General features: G+C 52.4%; 1 protein-coding gene across 1 annotated transcript in view; it reads right to left on the bottom strand.

Annotated features, from left to right (window-relative positions):
* Nucleotides 1-17,590, bottom strand: part of BMP7 (bone morphogenetic protein 7) — a 79,890-nt gene that overhangs the window by 26,670 nt on the left and 35,630 nt on the right. The window contains exon 2 of the mRNA XM_007951511.2: nucleotides 10,039-10,231. Coding sequence (XP_007949702.1) covers nucleotides 10,039-10,231 — 193 coding nt within the window. The remainder of the gene's footprint in view (nucleotides 1-10,038; nucleotides 10,232-17,590) is intronic.

Here is a 17,590-nt window from a genome sequence, read left to right as displayed (position 1 = left end):
GGTGCTTCAGGAGCCAGCAAATACTTCTGTCATAGTCCCTGACCCTTAGTAGCCAATCCTGAATCAAGGACTGGAGGACAAGTAGCGTATTGGAGAGAGGCCTTGGGTAGCTCAATGGTTAAGCACTTGGTTGCTAACCAAATCGTTGGTGGTTTGAACCCACCCAGTGGCTCCACAGAAGACCTCGTGATCTGCTGCTGAGCTGTGATCGGCTGGAGACCCAATGGCCTTTATTTGCGAAGTGATCCCAGGAACTACCTGTAGGCGGTAAGAGAGGTAGGGATGGAAAGAAGCCAAACCAGGAAGCTGCCCATGGGGCCCACAGATACTGGGCACCTCTGTGAACTGTTCACTACAGATCAGTAGGTAAGCACAATAAGCCCATGCTTACCTTTCTTACTAGGCACTCTGTCCCTGTGACTGGGTTTCATCCTAATGGCAACTCCACTCACCTAGCAGTAGCTGCTCACCTGGTGAGGCTGTACTGAACACTCATGACAGGAAAGCATGCTGTAATCCATTAGCCATGCCTGCCTAGGGTCTTGCAGGAGAGTGGGGGCTTGAGTGCTGGAATGCAGCCTGGGTGTGGGCTTTCCTGCCGCCAGTCTTGCAGGGGCAAAGCGGAAGGCTTGCGTATTGTCAAGGAAAACCAAGAAATGGTGCTGACAGGGGTGGCAATAGGGTGGCAGGATGCTTACTTCTGACTAAGACTCAAAACTTTGTTAACTACGGAGGACTCCTGGAAGCCTCCATCAGAGTTCAAATTTAAGCTGGACCTCTCTTCCCTGCTATAGATGACCACTTGTGACCAAACTGAAATTTTCTTTGTCTCCTGCCAAAAAGACTAAAGCAGTTACAGGCCCTGATATGAAACACAGATGTTACTACAACTGGAACAGCCGCTTACTACAGGCAAGCAGGGATCCACGTTTGAAATGCTTTGGGAATAAAAGCGTGGGACCAGGTTGTACAGGCAGCCTCCAGCACTGGTGCCCATTCCACCAAGACAGAACCAGGGCTGTGGAACACGGGCTGGCATTCCCCCAGTTTGCAAACAAGAACCAACTACCCCTGGGTACCCCACTGCACACCAGCTCTAAGCAACGTCATTATCATCACAGAGACTTCCAGGGGATCGAAAACTATTATAATTATGGGCAATTTTCACGTCTTGGAAACTGGGCTCAGATGCTGACAGGAGACCACAAACACGCCATTCTCGGGTTTCTGTCCTGTGAAAGAAGATGCTGGTATGTTTCTGGAATGGAGAGGCTGGCACAGCATTCCTTGCTTGGTACTCACTCACCCAGCAGATACCTGTTGCATGCACCCTTGGGCCAGGCTCCACAATGGGTGCCGGAGAGGACTTGATGCGAGTGATAGGCGCAGTCTGTGAGTGCAGGACGCCCGCATCCTAAAGGGGCAGGTCAGCTCACCAGCAGACAAAGAGGTCGCCCTCGTGGGGCGCTGTGCGATCCTCTGCCACCAGGCGACCATCACAGCTCCCCCTCAGATAATTCCTAAAAGCCCGGGCAGGCTCGGCAGAGGGATGAGCCTGCCCAACTTCATGAAACTTCCAAGTGCTGGAACAAGAGGGCAGATGCCTCACCACCCAGAACAGGGGGCTCTTCAGAGAGGGGACATTTGATAACCTGGGCTCAGGTGACATTGACATCAATTAGAACAGAAAAGGGAGAAGTCCTTTCCCACAGGGAAGTCTACAAGAGGAGGGCTGGCCGCCTCAAGGGGGGTGGGGGGACCACTCAATTGGACCTTCCCAAACCCAAAAACGAAATGGAGTTGATTCTGACTCCTAGCGCCCCTAGAAGGCAGAGTAGAACTGCCCCCTTGGGTCTCCCAGGCTGTAAATCTCTACAAAAACAGACTGCCTCATCTTTCTTCCACAGAGCAGCTGGTGGCTTTGAACTGACTGGCAGCCAGTGACCTTAACTAGTGTGCCACCAGAGATCTGCAGGCATGCTGTAAATCCACGTGGAGTGGTCAGAGGGGCCAACACAAGTGGAGCGCCTGGCAAATGCTACTTAGTGTCATCATTTTTGTGTTCTTCCCCTAAGTGTCTAGACGCCCATCCACTTGTTCTGCACTTCCACGTTGCAACATTTCCATATACCGCTATACCCTGGAGGCAGACTCTTCACCCCACTGAGGGGATGGGAAGTGGGGAAGGAGCTCAGTCACAGTCACTCAGAGCCTCGAGGGAGCAGGACAGAAGCCAGGACCTCCTCTACAGTGAGTAGCATCCACTCTCAGCACCCAAGCCACACCAGGACCAGTTACAGATGGGACTGATTGCCTCATTGTAAACCCAGCTGTCAGTAGCTGCAGAGCCTGAGGGTGTGCAATTAAGTATTCAACTATTAACTAAAAGGTTGGTGGTTTCAGCCTACCCAGAGATACCTCTGCAGAAAGGCCTGGAGACCAGCTCTAACTCTGAAAACCCCACGGAGCAGTTCCACTCTGACACACATGGGGTTGGCACTGAGTTGGAATCAACGCTGGCAACTGCTTTGGCTCTTTTCCATCAGTTACAATGTATGACCTCAAACCAAAAAAACCAAACTCACTGCCATCGAGTTGATTCTGACTCATAGCGACCCCTTTTGGGTTTCCAGGCGGTAAATCTTTATATAAGTAGATTGTCCAATCTTCCTTCTGAGGAGTGGCTAATGGGTTTGAACTGCCAACCTTCTGGTTAGCAGTCAAATTGCCTTAGTCACGACACCACCAGAGCTCCTGTGCATGACTTCAGGTGGATCATTTCACCCTCTGCCTCAGTGGCTTTCGAGTATGTTGTTGTTGTTATGTGCCATCGAGTCAGACCTGACCTGACTCATAGCGACCCCTCCTTGGGTTTCTAAGGCCTTATCACTACAGAAGTAGATTGCCCAACCTTCCTTCCGAGGATGGCTGGTGAGTTTGAACTGTCAACCTTCTGGTTAGCAGTCAAGTGCCTCAGGCATTATGCTACCAGAGCTCCTCCCACTTTAGAGTATACCACCTCATATACTCTAAGGGAGGCACTTGGGAGGTGAGGGGTGGATAGAGGTGAGAGACAGAATGCACATAGCACTAAATGAGATCTGTGATGGCTGACAGGCAGCCAGCCCCCATCTGTAAGTATTCTCCCTGCAAAGAGGGCCACAGAGATCAAAAAAAAAAAAGCTGCCCTGGCCCACCTGCTGGCCTGGGGACAGGAGGCCAGGGCACCTCTGCAACCGGCTTCAGAGCAGGGCTTACTGCCTGCATCCCAACCAGTGCTAATGTGACTGGACACAGCCTTGCCGGCTCTGCCAGGCTGAGTGGAGTCATTTCCAGATCGATGCTTGCTGACACAGGAAGGGACCCCAATAGTCCAAGAGGCATGAAGGGCCCAAGCACCTCTGAGCTGGGATTTGGGGTAAGGCTGAGAGAAACAGGCTGAAAGAACAACACCTTTGTGGTGCCTGCTCCCGCCTGCTGGCCTCTCCAAACTTCCTGGACATCTTTGTCAGTGTTGTGGCGCCCAGCCACCCCCTCTCACCCTCTGAAAAGGCTACTTGGGAGGGAGAACCGGCAACCCTTGAGAAGGTGGCTCCAAACCAGAGCTCACACCCTGGGGCTGAGGGGTAGTGGGGGGAGGGGTGGAAGCCAGGACACATGAACGTGGGCGCCTGGGCTTTCAGGAGCAGTGACAAGTTTCCAGGAGCTGAAAGGCACCCTGTGCCACTGGACTGAGAATCAGGGCCTGGACCAGACTTAGTTCTGTGGGGAGGGAAACGGCCTCTGAGAAAACAGGCCGAAAGGAACATGGAGGCCTTTAACGAGAAATCTCTCCCCTTCTGTTTCCAGGACATATAACGCCACTCACAGAGGACAGGCAAGAGGTCATAGGCACCTGTTCACAACTGGCCACACAGGGAATCATCTGGGGAGCTTTGAAAACTTGGGGCGCCCAGGCCCCTCCCACAGAGACTGTCATGTCAGGTTGGGGTGCGGCCAGGGCGCTGGCATTTTCAAAAGCTCCCCATGAGTCCGAGGTACGGTCAGGGCTGGAACCACGGTTCACTGGTTCACACTCTTCAGCTGGCCCACCTGGGGCCCCCATGCAGAGAAACCAGAACCACTGAGAGGCACTAACTAATGGCCAAGAAGCTGAGCAGTGGAGTCCAAGTTCTGGCCCAGCTCTGCCAATGTCCTGCTGTGTAATCTCAGGCAGGTTAAATGCTAACTCTGAGCCAGTCTCTACACCTGTAACGTGGGGCAAGAATTCTCCGAGAAGTGCCTGGCACCCAGGACACATCGGTAGCGGGTCAAATGACCAGAAGCCTGGACCCCACAGGCAGGTGCTGCTTCAGACTGAGGGCACGCGTCACTCCCCAGTTCGTGGACGTGATGAAAGCCGCTCAGTTGTGCTGCTGTTGTTGTTAAACCACTCCCGCGGGGTCAGCTGCAGGTCAGGCTGCTGTGACCCAGAGGGCTTTCGTTGGCTGGTTTTCAAGAATCTCCAGGTCTTTCCTCCTAGTCCATCCCAGTCTGTTCGGCATCAGAACAACACATAAGGGCCCACCGAGAGGTGCTGGGTTTGCACGGGGTGCACCGACCTCGAATGGAACTTGGGTTTCCCACATAAACATTGTACACCACGCGATCCTCAGCCTATACAACTATGAGACCAGAAGAACTAGATGGTGCCCAGCTACCACTGTCAACCACTCGGAGGGGGATCTATGTAGGAGATCCTGGATAGAGAGGGAGAACAATGTGGAACAAAACTCAAAAAAAAAAAGGGCCAGGTTTGCTGTTCTGATAGAGCCTCATGGAACCATTGGGACTATAGCCCCTAGCTGCCCTTCAGGTCTGCAATTAAAGCCTGTGGCTTCCAGCCAAACAAAAGACAGGCATATGAGCTGAACATTTATATTAGGTAGACACAATCCTTGGAGAGAGCAGTCATGGGAGAATAGAAGGGCTGTGTATGCACAGGGAGAGAGCTCAGGGCAGGAGTGTATGGCAGGAAAGACACAGGGAAGAGGTAACTATGGGGAAGAAGTGGGAGGGAGCTGTTGCATTGTGGGAAATTGCAGTCAATGTCATGAGACACAGTATATGTGAGCTGCTGTATGGAAAGTGAATTTGCTCTGTAAACTTTCACCCAAATCACAACAAATATTAAAAAAAAGGGGGGGGGGCACTATTCTAGCACTGGACCACTGCCTCACAGTCTTGCTACCAACTCCCCCCCCCCCTTTGACCTCTGAGGCCCCAGGAGAGGACTTGGGGAGAGGCATCCCGCCACCCAGCACCAGGGACCTTGTAAATCTTCTCTGGACAGAAACGCCGAGGCACCCCCAGGAGCTTGTCAGAAATGGAGAAGCTCACCCCACACCTGCCTGCTGACTTGGCATCCACCTGTTCACCTGGCCCCCAGGTCCAGTGGGCACAGACCAGCAGAGCACAAGCAGCACGGTGCTCTGCCCAGCAGGTGTGCTCCTGGAGAGATGGGCAGTGCCCACTAGGGATAGCAGCAGGACCCGGAGTAGAGTTGAGCTGGAAATGACCCATCTGTCTATGGGTCTATGGGTCTATGGGTCTGTCTATCTGTCTATGCAGATGGGTCCATCTGCAGGTCTACCATGGCGTGGTGGTGAGCTGCCCGGAACCTCTCTCTGCAGTGACTCAGGCTGTGGCAGGGCCACGGGACTGCAGTGCACTCACCATCCTAGACCTAAAGTCCCTGCAACAGACCCCCTTTGGAGGCTGGTTCTGCCCCGTTCCTTTGTCAGGCTGCCCTGGCTGGCCTCTGACCTCCAGGCTACAACAAAGACTAGGAGGGGGCAGGGTTTGCAGAAGCCAAATTTCAGAGAAATGGAGCTGGGGGAAGGGTGGGGACACTGGAGGGAGGGGTGGCTGGGAACAGGCTGGGGGAGGGGAGTTGTAAACAATGAAACAGGTTAGTGCTGAGGCTTGGCAATCTACTTCCCCAAAATCACAGAAAGCCCTGTGGATCACGCCGGCGCAATTCCCGGCTGTGCAGTCGGGAGGATGACGCAGCTGCGTGGGGTCTCCGTGACTCGGGGTCTGGCTTCACTGCAGTGCAGTGTCCATCCATGGGGCCCAGGGTTCTGGTTATCTCATCAGTTAGCACTGTTCTACACTGGCAACATGGGGTTACCATGAGTCAGTCAGTAACAAAAAGCAAAAAAATGAAAAACCAACTGTTTTGTTATTTCATCCAGAAGCACGATGATCCAGTTCAATTATTCTGAGCTGGGAAAATCCAGTGCTTGACGGTGTTGGGAGGTGGTAACCCCTCTGTGGGAGCCCTGGTGGCATAGTGCCTAAAGCACTTGACTGCTAACCAGAAGGCTGGCGGTTCAAACCCACCAGCCACTCCTCGGAAGGAAGGTTGGGCAATCTACTTCTGTAGTGATACTGCCTCGGAAACCGAAGGAGGGGTCGCTATGAGTCGGATCCGACTCGACGGCAGCACGTTGTGTTGTGCTTTTAACGGCTCTGAGTCCTCAGTTTCTTCTCTATAAAATGCGTCCTTTTCTCCCAGGGCTGAGGATGAGACGTGTGTGTACCATGCTTAGAACAGTAGGAAGTGCTCCACAAAGGCTTACAGACACCATCAGCAAGGAGCCCGGTGATGCAACAGTGAAGCATTCAGCTGCTCCTGGAAAAGCAGTCGGTTCCAACTCACCAGTGGCTCTGGGAGAGACTGACAGCCTTGGAAACCCTGTGGGGCAGTTCCACTCTGTCCTCTAGGGGCGCTGTTGGCTCGACAGCAATGGGTTTGGTTTTGAGGCTAATAATACCCGAGCAGGCAGGCGTGAGAGAGCAGCTCAGACACAGGCAAGAGGCGGCGCTCCGGGTTTTGGCCGCGCACGCCTTCTCTTCTCCAGCGGGGTTAAATGCCTAAATGCCGGCGGCGGGAACAAAGGCCCGAAAGGACTCTCTTTGAAGCTCTTGAGGCTTCCAAGGCTCACCTGTTTGGAGAGGCCCCTGCACCACGGTCAGCAGAAGGCCTCCCGCAGGTCGGTGCAGCCGCGCTCCACCCCCACCCCCCATGCAGCCGCCCTGAGCTGGAGTCGAACATCTGGCTCTCCAGCTCCAGGGAAGCCCCGGGGGTGTGGGGATTAGCGTCTTGGGTCGGCCCCAGCGTCTCTCCCCTCGTGGGAGTCGCTTTCTGTCCTCTTGATCTCCTGGAATCCAGCTGAAATTCCAATAATGCGCCTGCTGGAGGCCTTCCCCTCGGCCTCAGGCGCTGCTTCAAGTGGGCCCCAGACAGAGAGGAAAGATGTGAGGAGGCCACCAGGGCACCGCAGAGCAGAGGGGGTGGAGAGGCAGGTGGGACAGGCCCAGGCGCTTGGAGGCCAGTCTGGCGTGAAAGGCCAAGGGATCGGAGGCGGGGCCCACGGCTGAGCCACTTGAGCCTGGTCCTGGTCGCCAGGCACTGAGCTTGCTCTGTCCCCATTGGTTGAAATCCCAAGTCTAGTTGAGGTGGAACTAGTAGCAGTTGTTACTAGCCGAGGACACCTGTGCCACCCATCTGCCTCTACCAACAACAGTGACTCAGGCCTGCCCTGATCCACCCAGGAATGGCTGTCAGGTTGCATCCAGGAAGCAGCCACCATGCACCATGTTGGGAGTCCGGGAGGCGTGGACAGACCCTAGTCCCCAACTAGCCTGCAGTATGAAGCTCCCGTCACCTACATACGCACGAAGTCGCTCATGCTTCAGTGCGCGCCTGCCTTCCACCTGCCCACTGCCCAGGCTTATGCAGGTCCCTGAGACCCGCTCCCTCCTGTCACTCAAATGTGGCCAGCTCCACCAAGCCACTGATGACCACCCAATACTGTGCTGCCCCTGTTACTATGTCATCTTATGGACCAGTCACAACACTTAGAATTCCCTACGTGCGTCCTGCCAGTCCCCCTCACCTCCGACAAAAATTTCAGATACAGCCCCTGCTGTCATGACCACCTGGCTTGCCTAAGTCTGTTGTCTGAGAACGGAGCCTGGCACATTAGTCACAGTACTAGACAAACGAGGGAGCCACAAGGCTTCTGCGTCACTGCCCAGACACAGTGGCCTAAGGACCCTGGTGCTGCAAAGGGTTTGCACTGGTCCAGGAGCCAAAAGGTTGGTGGTTTGAATGCACCCAGCAGCCCTTCAGAAGGAAGGGGCCTGGCAAACTGCCTCGGGCAAGATACAGCCCACTTGAGTGGAAACCTAAGCCGCTGTGTGAACCTTCACTCAAATCGCAATAAAACATTATTGACAGAAAAACCTGTGGAGCAGCTCTCTAACACATGGGTCCACTGTACGTTGCAAGGATAACCCCACCAGATGCAGTAACTTGGGCTCCAGGAGGGCAAGCACCGATCTGCCTGACCCCCTGGCTGGCGGTCTCCTGTGCCCGTCCCAGGGCAGAGCACCCCACTTCTGGGACCAATGGGTGGAGGTGCTCTCCCCCACACACCTCAGCCACAGACACGGACAGTTGTGAAGTGATGATCACCTGGCTCCAGAAGGAAGAGGATAGCACAGGGGGCCGCATGGGTGACCTTGGCCCATCATTCCAGCTGGGTTCAGCCAAACACACTGGGGCAGCTGAACTCGGGGGCTAAGTCCCCGATGGGGACTTCCAGGACAGTTTTGGGAAGCCTGAGTGAAGGGGCCTGGGCATGAGGGAGGAGCAGGGTTTGCACTTTAAACCGAGGCCACGCTGTTGATGCACAGCCCCGGGGTAACTGGCTAGCCCCGACTGACTGGCTTTCATGAGGAAAGCCAAACCCGTGGTCCTATTCAAGAGGCCAGGGCTTTGTCAAAGTGCAGGACAAACTACTTATCTCCTGTGAAGGAACCGACAGCTCATCTGGTACTTGGGCCTGTGCAGACATGTAAATGAACGTGGACATCGGGCACCCCTGTCTGTCCCCACACCCTGGGCCAAGCCCCAGGCACTTGCTGAGGGGTTGGTTGGCTGGCTGTCCTCTCTGAAGGGAGCAGTGATGTGTGGACTTTGAAATGTGAACTGAAGCCTAGCTGAAATGCTCGTGTTGCTCATCGGCTCAACAAAGACCAAGAGTCTGGGAGCACGTCAGTGTGGAAACAGGCCTCCCACACACAGTGAGAACAGCTCCACAAAGTCTACCCAAGTGACAACCGGGTATATCCTGACCCCACAAGCGATGGTTCCAGGTAGAATTCTCACCTTCCATGCCAGAGGAGACCCGGATCTGCTTCCTTGCCAATGCACCTTGTGCAAAGCCAAGGTGGAGGTCTAAGGGTTGCCGTGATGCTGAACAGGCTTCAGCGGAGCTTCCAGACTAAGACAAGACTAGGAAGGGAGGCCTGGTGATCTCCAAAAATCAGCCATGGAAAACCCGATGGAGCCAAACTCTACTGCCACGCACGGCGTCACCACGAATCAGAGGCTGCCTAACGGGAAATGGCTCACCGCAGCCGGGGAGACGGCAAGTCTACAAATCCAGCCACCGAGTTACACAGACGTGGTTGTTTCTCCCTTGGGGTGGGGGGCACTTTGTGAGAAAAACCATCCTTCCTCTCAGCCTTCTCACCTCACAAGACCTTGAAATTAGAGCCTCAAGAAATTGAAGTCTTTGAACCCAGGCTTTTGGTTCTTGACCTAGAGACCCTTGGAAGGCTGAGAGTTCTCTGGTTGGTTTTGGTTTTTGTTGTTAGTTGGAGGACTTTTTCCCACAACATTTTATTAAAAACAGCTGCCTGATGGGAAATGCTAAGAGGATGGACAGAGAGATGCTGACCTGCAGACATGTTCTTGCTCTTCCCACGGCCCTGAGCACCCGGCCAGATGCAGGTGGCCCACAAACACCCATTCACTGATGGCCACAGTGTTCATGAGCAGCAATGGAGACCATCCACCCACTAAGAAGATACTGGGTGCAGGACACGTGGCTGGAGCTGCCATGGTTCCCACTCAGGCCACCATCCCGTCTTCCCTGGGGCTGAAGGAGCGTCAGCCCTCCCAGGCACCCATGCAGCACCCACCTGCCCATGTGCTCCTGCAGCACCTGGTAAACGCTGATCCGGAACGTCTCATTGTTGAAGCGCTCCCGGACGTAGTCCTTGTAGATGCGGAATTCCGCTGCGGTGACGGCTTCTCCTTCTGGGATCTTGGAAAGGTCAAAACGGAACTCCCGGTGGTGGTAGCGGGGGTGGAAGAACTCCTTGTCATGTTCCACTGGGAGGAGAGAAAGCACAGAGGCATCAGAGGTGGTTCCTTTGCCCAGCTCGGAGGCCAAGGCCCCTGCCAGAGCTACACGGAGACCGGCCTGTTTCCTGTGATCCTGAAATGCCTGCCTATCCCACATGCACACACGAAAGGGTTGTGAGCTCAAGCCATGGGGTCATCGTGGACAGCATGAGCAATAGCTCTGCTTCCAACTTGCAGGGCAAGGTAGGGCGATGACCAGAGCCACCCCAGAGATCCCAGCCAGACTTAGATCCCTGGGAGCTTAGACCTGGGTTCAAATCAAGGTCAGGCACACACTGGCTGTGAAGTCTGTAAAATGCCTCCATTTCTACATGTACAAAATAGGAGATTTTCAGAAGCCCTGGCTGCTAACCACAAGGTTGACAGTTCAAAGTCACCAACTGCTGCATAGAAGATGTAGTCCATTTCTGTAAAGATTTACAGCCTTGGAAACCCTATGGGGCAGTTCTACTGTGTCTTGTAGGGTCGATATGCATCAGAATCAATGAGTGACCCTCCTGCCGTGGAATTAGTGAGGGTTCAGTGATTTAATCAGCTCCTCATCTGTTATGGCTGGATGACTGATAGCTATTAGGGGTCCCTAAGTAGTGCACAGTGCTTGGCTGTTACCAAAAGGTCAGAGGTTCAAGCCCACCTCAAGGCACCTCAGAAGAAAGGCCTAAAGATTTAATTCCAAAGAATCTGCCATTGAAAACCCAGTGACATGCAATTCTCTGAAACACATGTGTTGCTGTGGGTCAGGAAACAATTGGACCTCAACTGGTTTTGATCACTGGTGTCTATGACCTCGCTGCAGCCATCATCATGTGGCTATCAGCCCTGCTGCCATGGGAACGTTACTGATGTCCTGGCTTGATAGTGGGCTGGGAAATGTTTAATAACTGGCTTTGTGGGGCCTCATCTCTCCTGTCTGCTGATTGCCCTGGTGTAAACAATGCCATCCTGCCAGACATCAAGCTATTGAGCATGGAAGTGGGAGAGAGGCAGGGCCACAGTGGGCTCTAGCTGAACACTGTCCTGGCCCCACCCCTGACTGACTGGATCAGTATCTTTGGGGAGGAGCCCGGAAGTTTCTCGTGAGCAGCCAGGGTTGACAACAATGGCCTTCCACTAAGGGGTGAGTGGTAACATCAGGACAAAAGGAGGCAGGTCTCCTTTATCACAGCAGAGCTTAGACCAAGGAATTCTCTCCAGTTCAGATAAGATACATCGGTCTTAGCCCACAGCAGTGGGGCGTGTCTGTGTCCCAGGGAGCCTGCACCCTGAACCAGACAGAGCAGGGCTGGAGATGAGAGCCAGCGTGAGCTGCCAGGGGGCAGGTGTCCAGGCTTGGGCTGGTGTGTGGAATGTCCAGGTACCTTTCCTCTCTCCTCATCTCCTGGGAAGACAGGCCCCATTCCACTTCCTGTCTGGAGATAGGGACAGATAACGGAACCAGTTTGGCCAGGCCAGGGGAAATCTGACCAGCCTTGTTCAGTGTGATGAGCTCACAGTCTCAGGTTGAATTTGGGAGGCTGGGCAAACGTGAGCATCGAGCAAAGAGGCCTGTACCCCTCGGCAGCCCAAAGATCCTTCCCAGAGGTGCCCGTTTAAAATAATAATCATCTACTTTACACCTAAAGAAGCATTCAAAATGATAGCTGAGGACAAGCAACCAGGGAGGCTGAGAGTTAACCATGCAGCAGTTCCTGCTGGGCAGTCCCTGAAGTCAGGGGACTCTGGCTGTTGGGGGGTGGCCCTGCCTTGGGAACTATCTACACGGGCTCCAATTGGAAACAGCAACTCAAAAGGTTGGATAGGAAGCTTTGGGGGCAATGAGTTTATGTTAATGAGGAAAAGTGGGCTGAGAATGGTCACGTGTCCGGCTCTGTATATTCAACAGCTTTCCAGTGCCTCTTCTGCTGAATGTGTGGACACGTCCCCGTTAACGAGACACAGAAGTGGGTCTGTGTTCAGGAACGCTGTCAAACTGCACTCCCAGGTGATATAGCAGAGAAACGTGTGCTGAAGGGCGGTGGAGAGGGCGGGCTTGTCCTTCGTTGGCAAACCCTGCCTCCCTGTGGCCCCTCACTGTCAAACCTCCAGACACTCCTTCTCATCACTCCTTCTCATCCATCTTTACAGATTCATCCTCTTCCTGTCAGCCTCCCATGGCTAGTATCCTCCAGACTCACAGTCCTCTTCCTGGGCGAGCCCATCCACCTCCAATGTCCAGGATCTCCTCCCAGCAGAAAACTTCCATGTCTGCTGTAGCCACGAGGGACTCACACATCCCACTGCCTGGTTGACATCCCCAGTGACACATCTCAAAAAACAACTCCAAATACGTTTCCAAAGCCACCGTGAAAGTCCTCACTCAAACCTGATGCTCTTCTAACACGTCCTAGTTTCAGATGAACGGCATCGTCACCCATCTCCCTACTCAAGCCAGAGTCCCTGGGGTCTTCGGATCCTCTCTTCTTCCTCCCACATTCCACCAATCACAGCAAGCGCCATCGCTGCTGTCTCTCCGGCTCCAAGGAGTGCAGTCTGCTGGGTACTGAGTTGACATGTCGCCCCCAGGACTCGACCGACAGGAGGGAGAAGCCTGCTGTGGAGCTGTTCCCTTCCTCATTTCCGTTCAGGGGTTGCTAACGTGGAGCTCCGGGAGGCTAGCGCCCATAGTATGAGCACAGGAATTCCCAGCCAACCTCGGTTCCCCTCCTCCCAGTGCAGGGACAGATCACGTTGTTCCGAATGAAACATGCAGCAACCAATCAAAGCAGAGGATGGGTTGGGGAACCCACACACAGCAACCAATCAGAGCAGAGGATGGGTGTGGGCAGAAAAGCCAGGGATTGCTAAAGAGCATGTTTGCTGAGTGTTGACGCTGTGGCGTGTCTTGTGCTGAGTCCTCTATGGCCGTCAGCCGGTGGGACTGGTGAGGCAGGGTTTGTTCCCTTCTGTAGGCTGGAGGAGGTTAGCTAATTAGCTCAAGGTCACAGTTAGGTTAAGTGGCTATCTGTAGAGGCCACAGTCTTGACTTTGACACTCTCTGGGGCCAGGTGGTCTGAGTTCAAGCCTCAGAGGTGCCACTTCCCATCTGTGACCTTAACCTTTACTTGTGTTCCCTTCCCTCGTCTCTAAAACAAGGATGGTAATAATGGCCCATTTTCCTGGAGTCATTGGGAAGATGACAGGGGTTGCCACATACACAGGGCCTGACATATGGGAAGTAACTGACGTTTGCCATTGTTACAGGGCATCGGAAACAATACTAGTTAATGCAGAGAGAGCAATGGGTGTATGCGCATTTCCATATTTCACTTATGGTCACTTTATTTGAAAATAAACACAATTTCCAATAGGTCAAAGAAAGAAATGATTGAGCAGAGCCTTAACACAGAGATAGAGTCACTAGCTGGTGTCAACGGGTAGAGCATGGAGCTGCTGACAGAAATGCTGAAGGTCAAGTCCACTCATGTGTCTTGGACAATCTAACCCCCCAAAAAAACAAAGCCACCACCAGAGTTGATTCCGACTAATAACAACCCTTTAGGACAGAGTGGAACAGCCCCCAAAGGGTTTCCAAGGCAGTCACTCTTTAAGAAGCAGACTGCCTCATCTTTCTCCTATGGAGCAGCTGGTAGGTTCAAATCACCAACATTTTGGTTAACAGACAAGCACTTTAAACACTACACCCCCTATTTCCAGTTCTACTCTGATGCACACGGAGGTGCCACTGCTATGAGTTGGGGTCTACTCAACAGCTCCTTCAAGATTACAGCCTTTCCGGGGCAGTTCTCTCTGCTACTGGGGTGGTGGGGCTGGTATGGGTCAGAATCACTAAGTCATTAAAGTCGGCTCCAGGGAGAAAGAAACATTGACGCATCCTCACCAAACTGCAGCATTTATTGCAGCAAGTGTAGCTTTTCTTCTTAAATAAGAGAAAATGTTTACCTCCCCTGTGAAGGCAATTAAGATATCAGGGTCAAAAAGTTTCTTTTAACAAGGAACTAAGGGTTACAAGTAAATCTCCTTAATTAAATTCTTACTTCACATGGTCAGAGGCACAAACCATGATGAACCTTTTTGTTCTGTTCTTCCTGGCACCCACAGCACCTCACACTCTGAAAGTTGGTCTCAATTATCAGAGAAAGTGCCTGACGCCAACGAGCAGTGAGTGAGTCATGGTTCCCATCTACAAGGAGGCTACTTCAAGCTGGACAGTGAGAAAAGAAGATGGAAGAATTAACGCCTTTGAAGTTGGGTGTCCATGAAGAATACGGACTATACAAGGGACTCCCAGAAGAACAAACAAATCTGTCTTGGAGGAAGTACAACCAGAATGGCCCTTGGAAGTGAGGGTGGTGAGACCCTCTCCCTCGCTTTGGACATGTTACCAGGAGGGACCAGTCCCTGGAGAAGGGCATCATGCTTGCAAGAGGGTCAGTGAAAAAGAGAAAGACCTTCAAAGAGATGAGTGACAGAGTGACTGCACCAGGGGCTCACCGACAGCCACGACTGAGGATGGCACGGAAGCGGGCACGGTCTCCTTTCGTTGTACAGAGGTGCTGTGAGGTGAGACCAGCAACAACAAGCCCCCCCAGTGTGGGATCCACGCCATGTTGGTCTCCAGGACCAGGCGAGTTAATGGCCACCACTAAGTAGAGAGAAAGAAACCCTGGTGGTACAGCAGTATTAACTGAAAGCTTGGGGGTTCGGATCCACCAGCAGCTTCGTGGTCTTTTGGTGGTCCACCAGGTCTTTTCTCACAGACACAAAAGCCCTATGGGGCAGATCTCCTGTCACATGGGGTATGTATACCAAACAATAACAAATCAGATTTTAAAAACACTCACATGCACTTTTAGAGAAGACACTCCTTCACATAGTCTTCCTCAGTTACCATATTTGACTTAAAACGCAGACTTATGTTTTAAAATAAAACTTCCAGAGTCAATGGCTCTGTGTCCATAAACAAAACTCCCTAAGGAAGCCAACCCCTAGGAAGGGCACATTTTCTCCCATGGTCCTTCACATTCCAGCACAGGCATCAACAAAGGGCTTTAATCTTCAAAAGATGAAAAGGGTAAACAATTAACTGTATGAGACCCAATGGTCAACATTTACCCATAAGCAAAGATGAGAAGGTGAGGAGGGGAAGGGAAGCTAGATCAATGGAAACAGAACAAACAGAATGGAAATAATATTAAGAGTGCTGACACATTATAAAAAATGTAACCAATGTCCCAGAACAACCTGTAGGAAAATTGTTCAAGGAGAACTTAATCAGCTGTGTAAATTTTCACCTAAAACACAATAAAGCATTAAAAAAAAAAAAAAAAAAAAAGATTAAAAGGGGCCCAAAACCCCTGAGACCAGGATAGATAAGAAAATGGATTCCTGAAAGCACCATCCTGATAGGAATCAGCCCTGGGGCATCCCCAAGGCCAGGTCAAGTGTCCTGACTGTTCCTACAAAAGCCTGAAATAAGAACCTCAAACTGGCCTTTGGAGGGGAAATTCTGAGCTGGAGGGGCTCAATGAAGAGTTTGAGGCAAGTGGGAACAGGAAACTGCCCACCTACACATCCCCATTCCCCTGTGAACCTCTTTAACGTTAGGGAAGACCACCAGCATCAAGCCGGGGGCCTCGCCTCCCCCAAGGGTAGGGGTTCCTCCTGCCGGATTCCATTACAGTAAATGTTCAGCCAGCTACTGTCTACAGTGGCCTCCCCTGAAAGGGGAATTCCAATAATCCAAACAATCAGCAACACTGTGTAGATCTGTAAAGAGGCTACATGTTTACAGCTTATCTCAGCGTCAACATGTGGTTCCTGGTGGTGCACTGGGCTGCTGATTGAGAAGCTGGAAGTTCAAACCCCCTCTCAGGCACCTTGAAAGAAAGGCCTGGCTAGTGATCTCCTTCTGAAAACTCCGTGACTGGGAATCCTGTGGAGCACAGCTCTACTCTGACACAATGGTGTCACCAGGAGTTGGAGGTGACTCAGTGGCAGCTGGTTTTTTAAGTGTAAACATGAAGAAGAATGGCCAGACTTCATCTCACCCACCTACTTTGGCCATGTTGTCAGAAGGGACCATTCCCTGGAGAAAGATATTATGCTTGGTAAAGGAGAGCGTCAGCGAAACAGGGAAGACCCTCAATAGATGGACTGACACGGTGGCTGCAGCGATGGGCTCAGGAATAGCAAGGATTGTCAGGATGGTGCACGACCGGGCATGCTTTGTTCTGTTATATATGGTTCCTACGAGTCGAGGCTGACTTGACAGCACCTAACAATACCTAGACCATGCTTTTCAGAACATCCTAGATTAGGGATGAAGGAGCCCTGGTGGTACAGTGATTAAGTGATCAGCTGCTAACTGAAAAGCTGCTCAGTGCAAAAAAGAGATGGCACTCTGCTTGGGAAAAGGCACAGCCCAGGAAACCCAATGTAGGCAGTGCTACCCTGCCCTATTAGGTTGCTATGAGTCACCATGAACTGGAAGCCAACAGGGTTGGTTGAATTAGGGATGTGCACCCCCGACACATGCATGCCTGTGTCAGAGGCCAGAAGCAGACAGCCAGGCCTTTTTTCCTGCAGAGCCCCTGAATAGGTTCACACGACCGACCTTTCAGTTAGCAGTCGTGCACTTAACAATTCAATACAATAAAAACTTACAAGCGTGAGAGAATAGACATGAAATGTTCTGTTTGCCCTGCTCTCCAGCGGAGCTGGGTGTGCCTCTGTGTTTAAGGCCAGCAAAGCAGCTGGGCCCAGCTGGTGACCATGCACCTTGAAAGCGGCTGTCTTTAGACTCAGGTGATTTCCAGATAGAATAGGTCTTTGTGGGTCCAAGCTCCATAGGGATGGGCACAATGCATGTCTTACCCAATTCCACATCCCCAGTGCCCAGCACCTTCTGATACTTAGTTGGACTCCATAAATCGGTTGAATGGAAATCCCCTTTCCATTGAAGTAAACTTTTCATGGCTCTGCTTCCAAAGACCTCTAGGAGCAGTCATTAGGGACTTGGTTGCTAACTGAAAGGTCAGCTGTTCAAACCCCACTCATTACCTGGTCCAAGGGAGAAACATGTGACATTCTGCTTCCAAAAAGATTACAGCCTTGGGACCCCATAGGGCAGTTCTACTGTCCTTTACAGGGTCACTGTGACTCAGTGCAAAAACGGCATGGAGGCCACATGTTCTGACCTTCTCTAACCCTCCAAGAGGAAGACAGGATTACCAGCAGTAACCCAAGGCCTATTCCTACAAAGCCAGACATGCTGCCTCCCTCCAGCCCTTTCACCAACCGTTCCTCCCAAAGCACCCACCACCTCTC

The sequence above is a fragment of the Orycteropus afer genome, unplaced genomic scaffold (genome assembly GCF_000298275.1).
Source record: "Orycteropus afer afer isolate SDZICR_OR568_19922 unplaced genomic scaffold, OryAfe1.0 scaffold00295, whole genome shotgun sequence".
Classification (NCBI taxonomy): Eukaryota; Metazoa; Chordata; class Mammalia; order Tubulidentata; family Orycteropodidae; genus Orycteropus; species Orycteropus afer.
The sequence above is the reverse complement of the archived record's forward strand: the minus strand, read 5'-3'. Positions and strand labels throughout refer to the sequence as shown.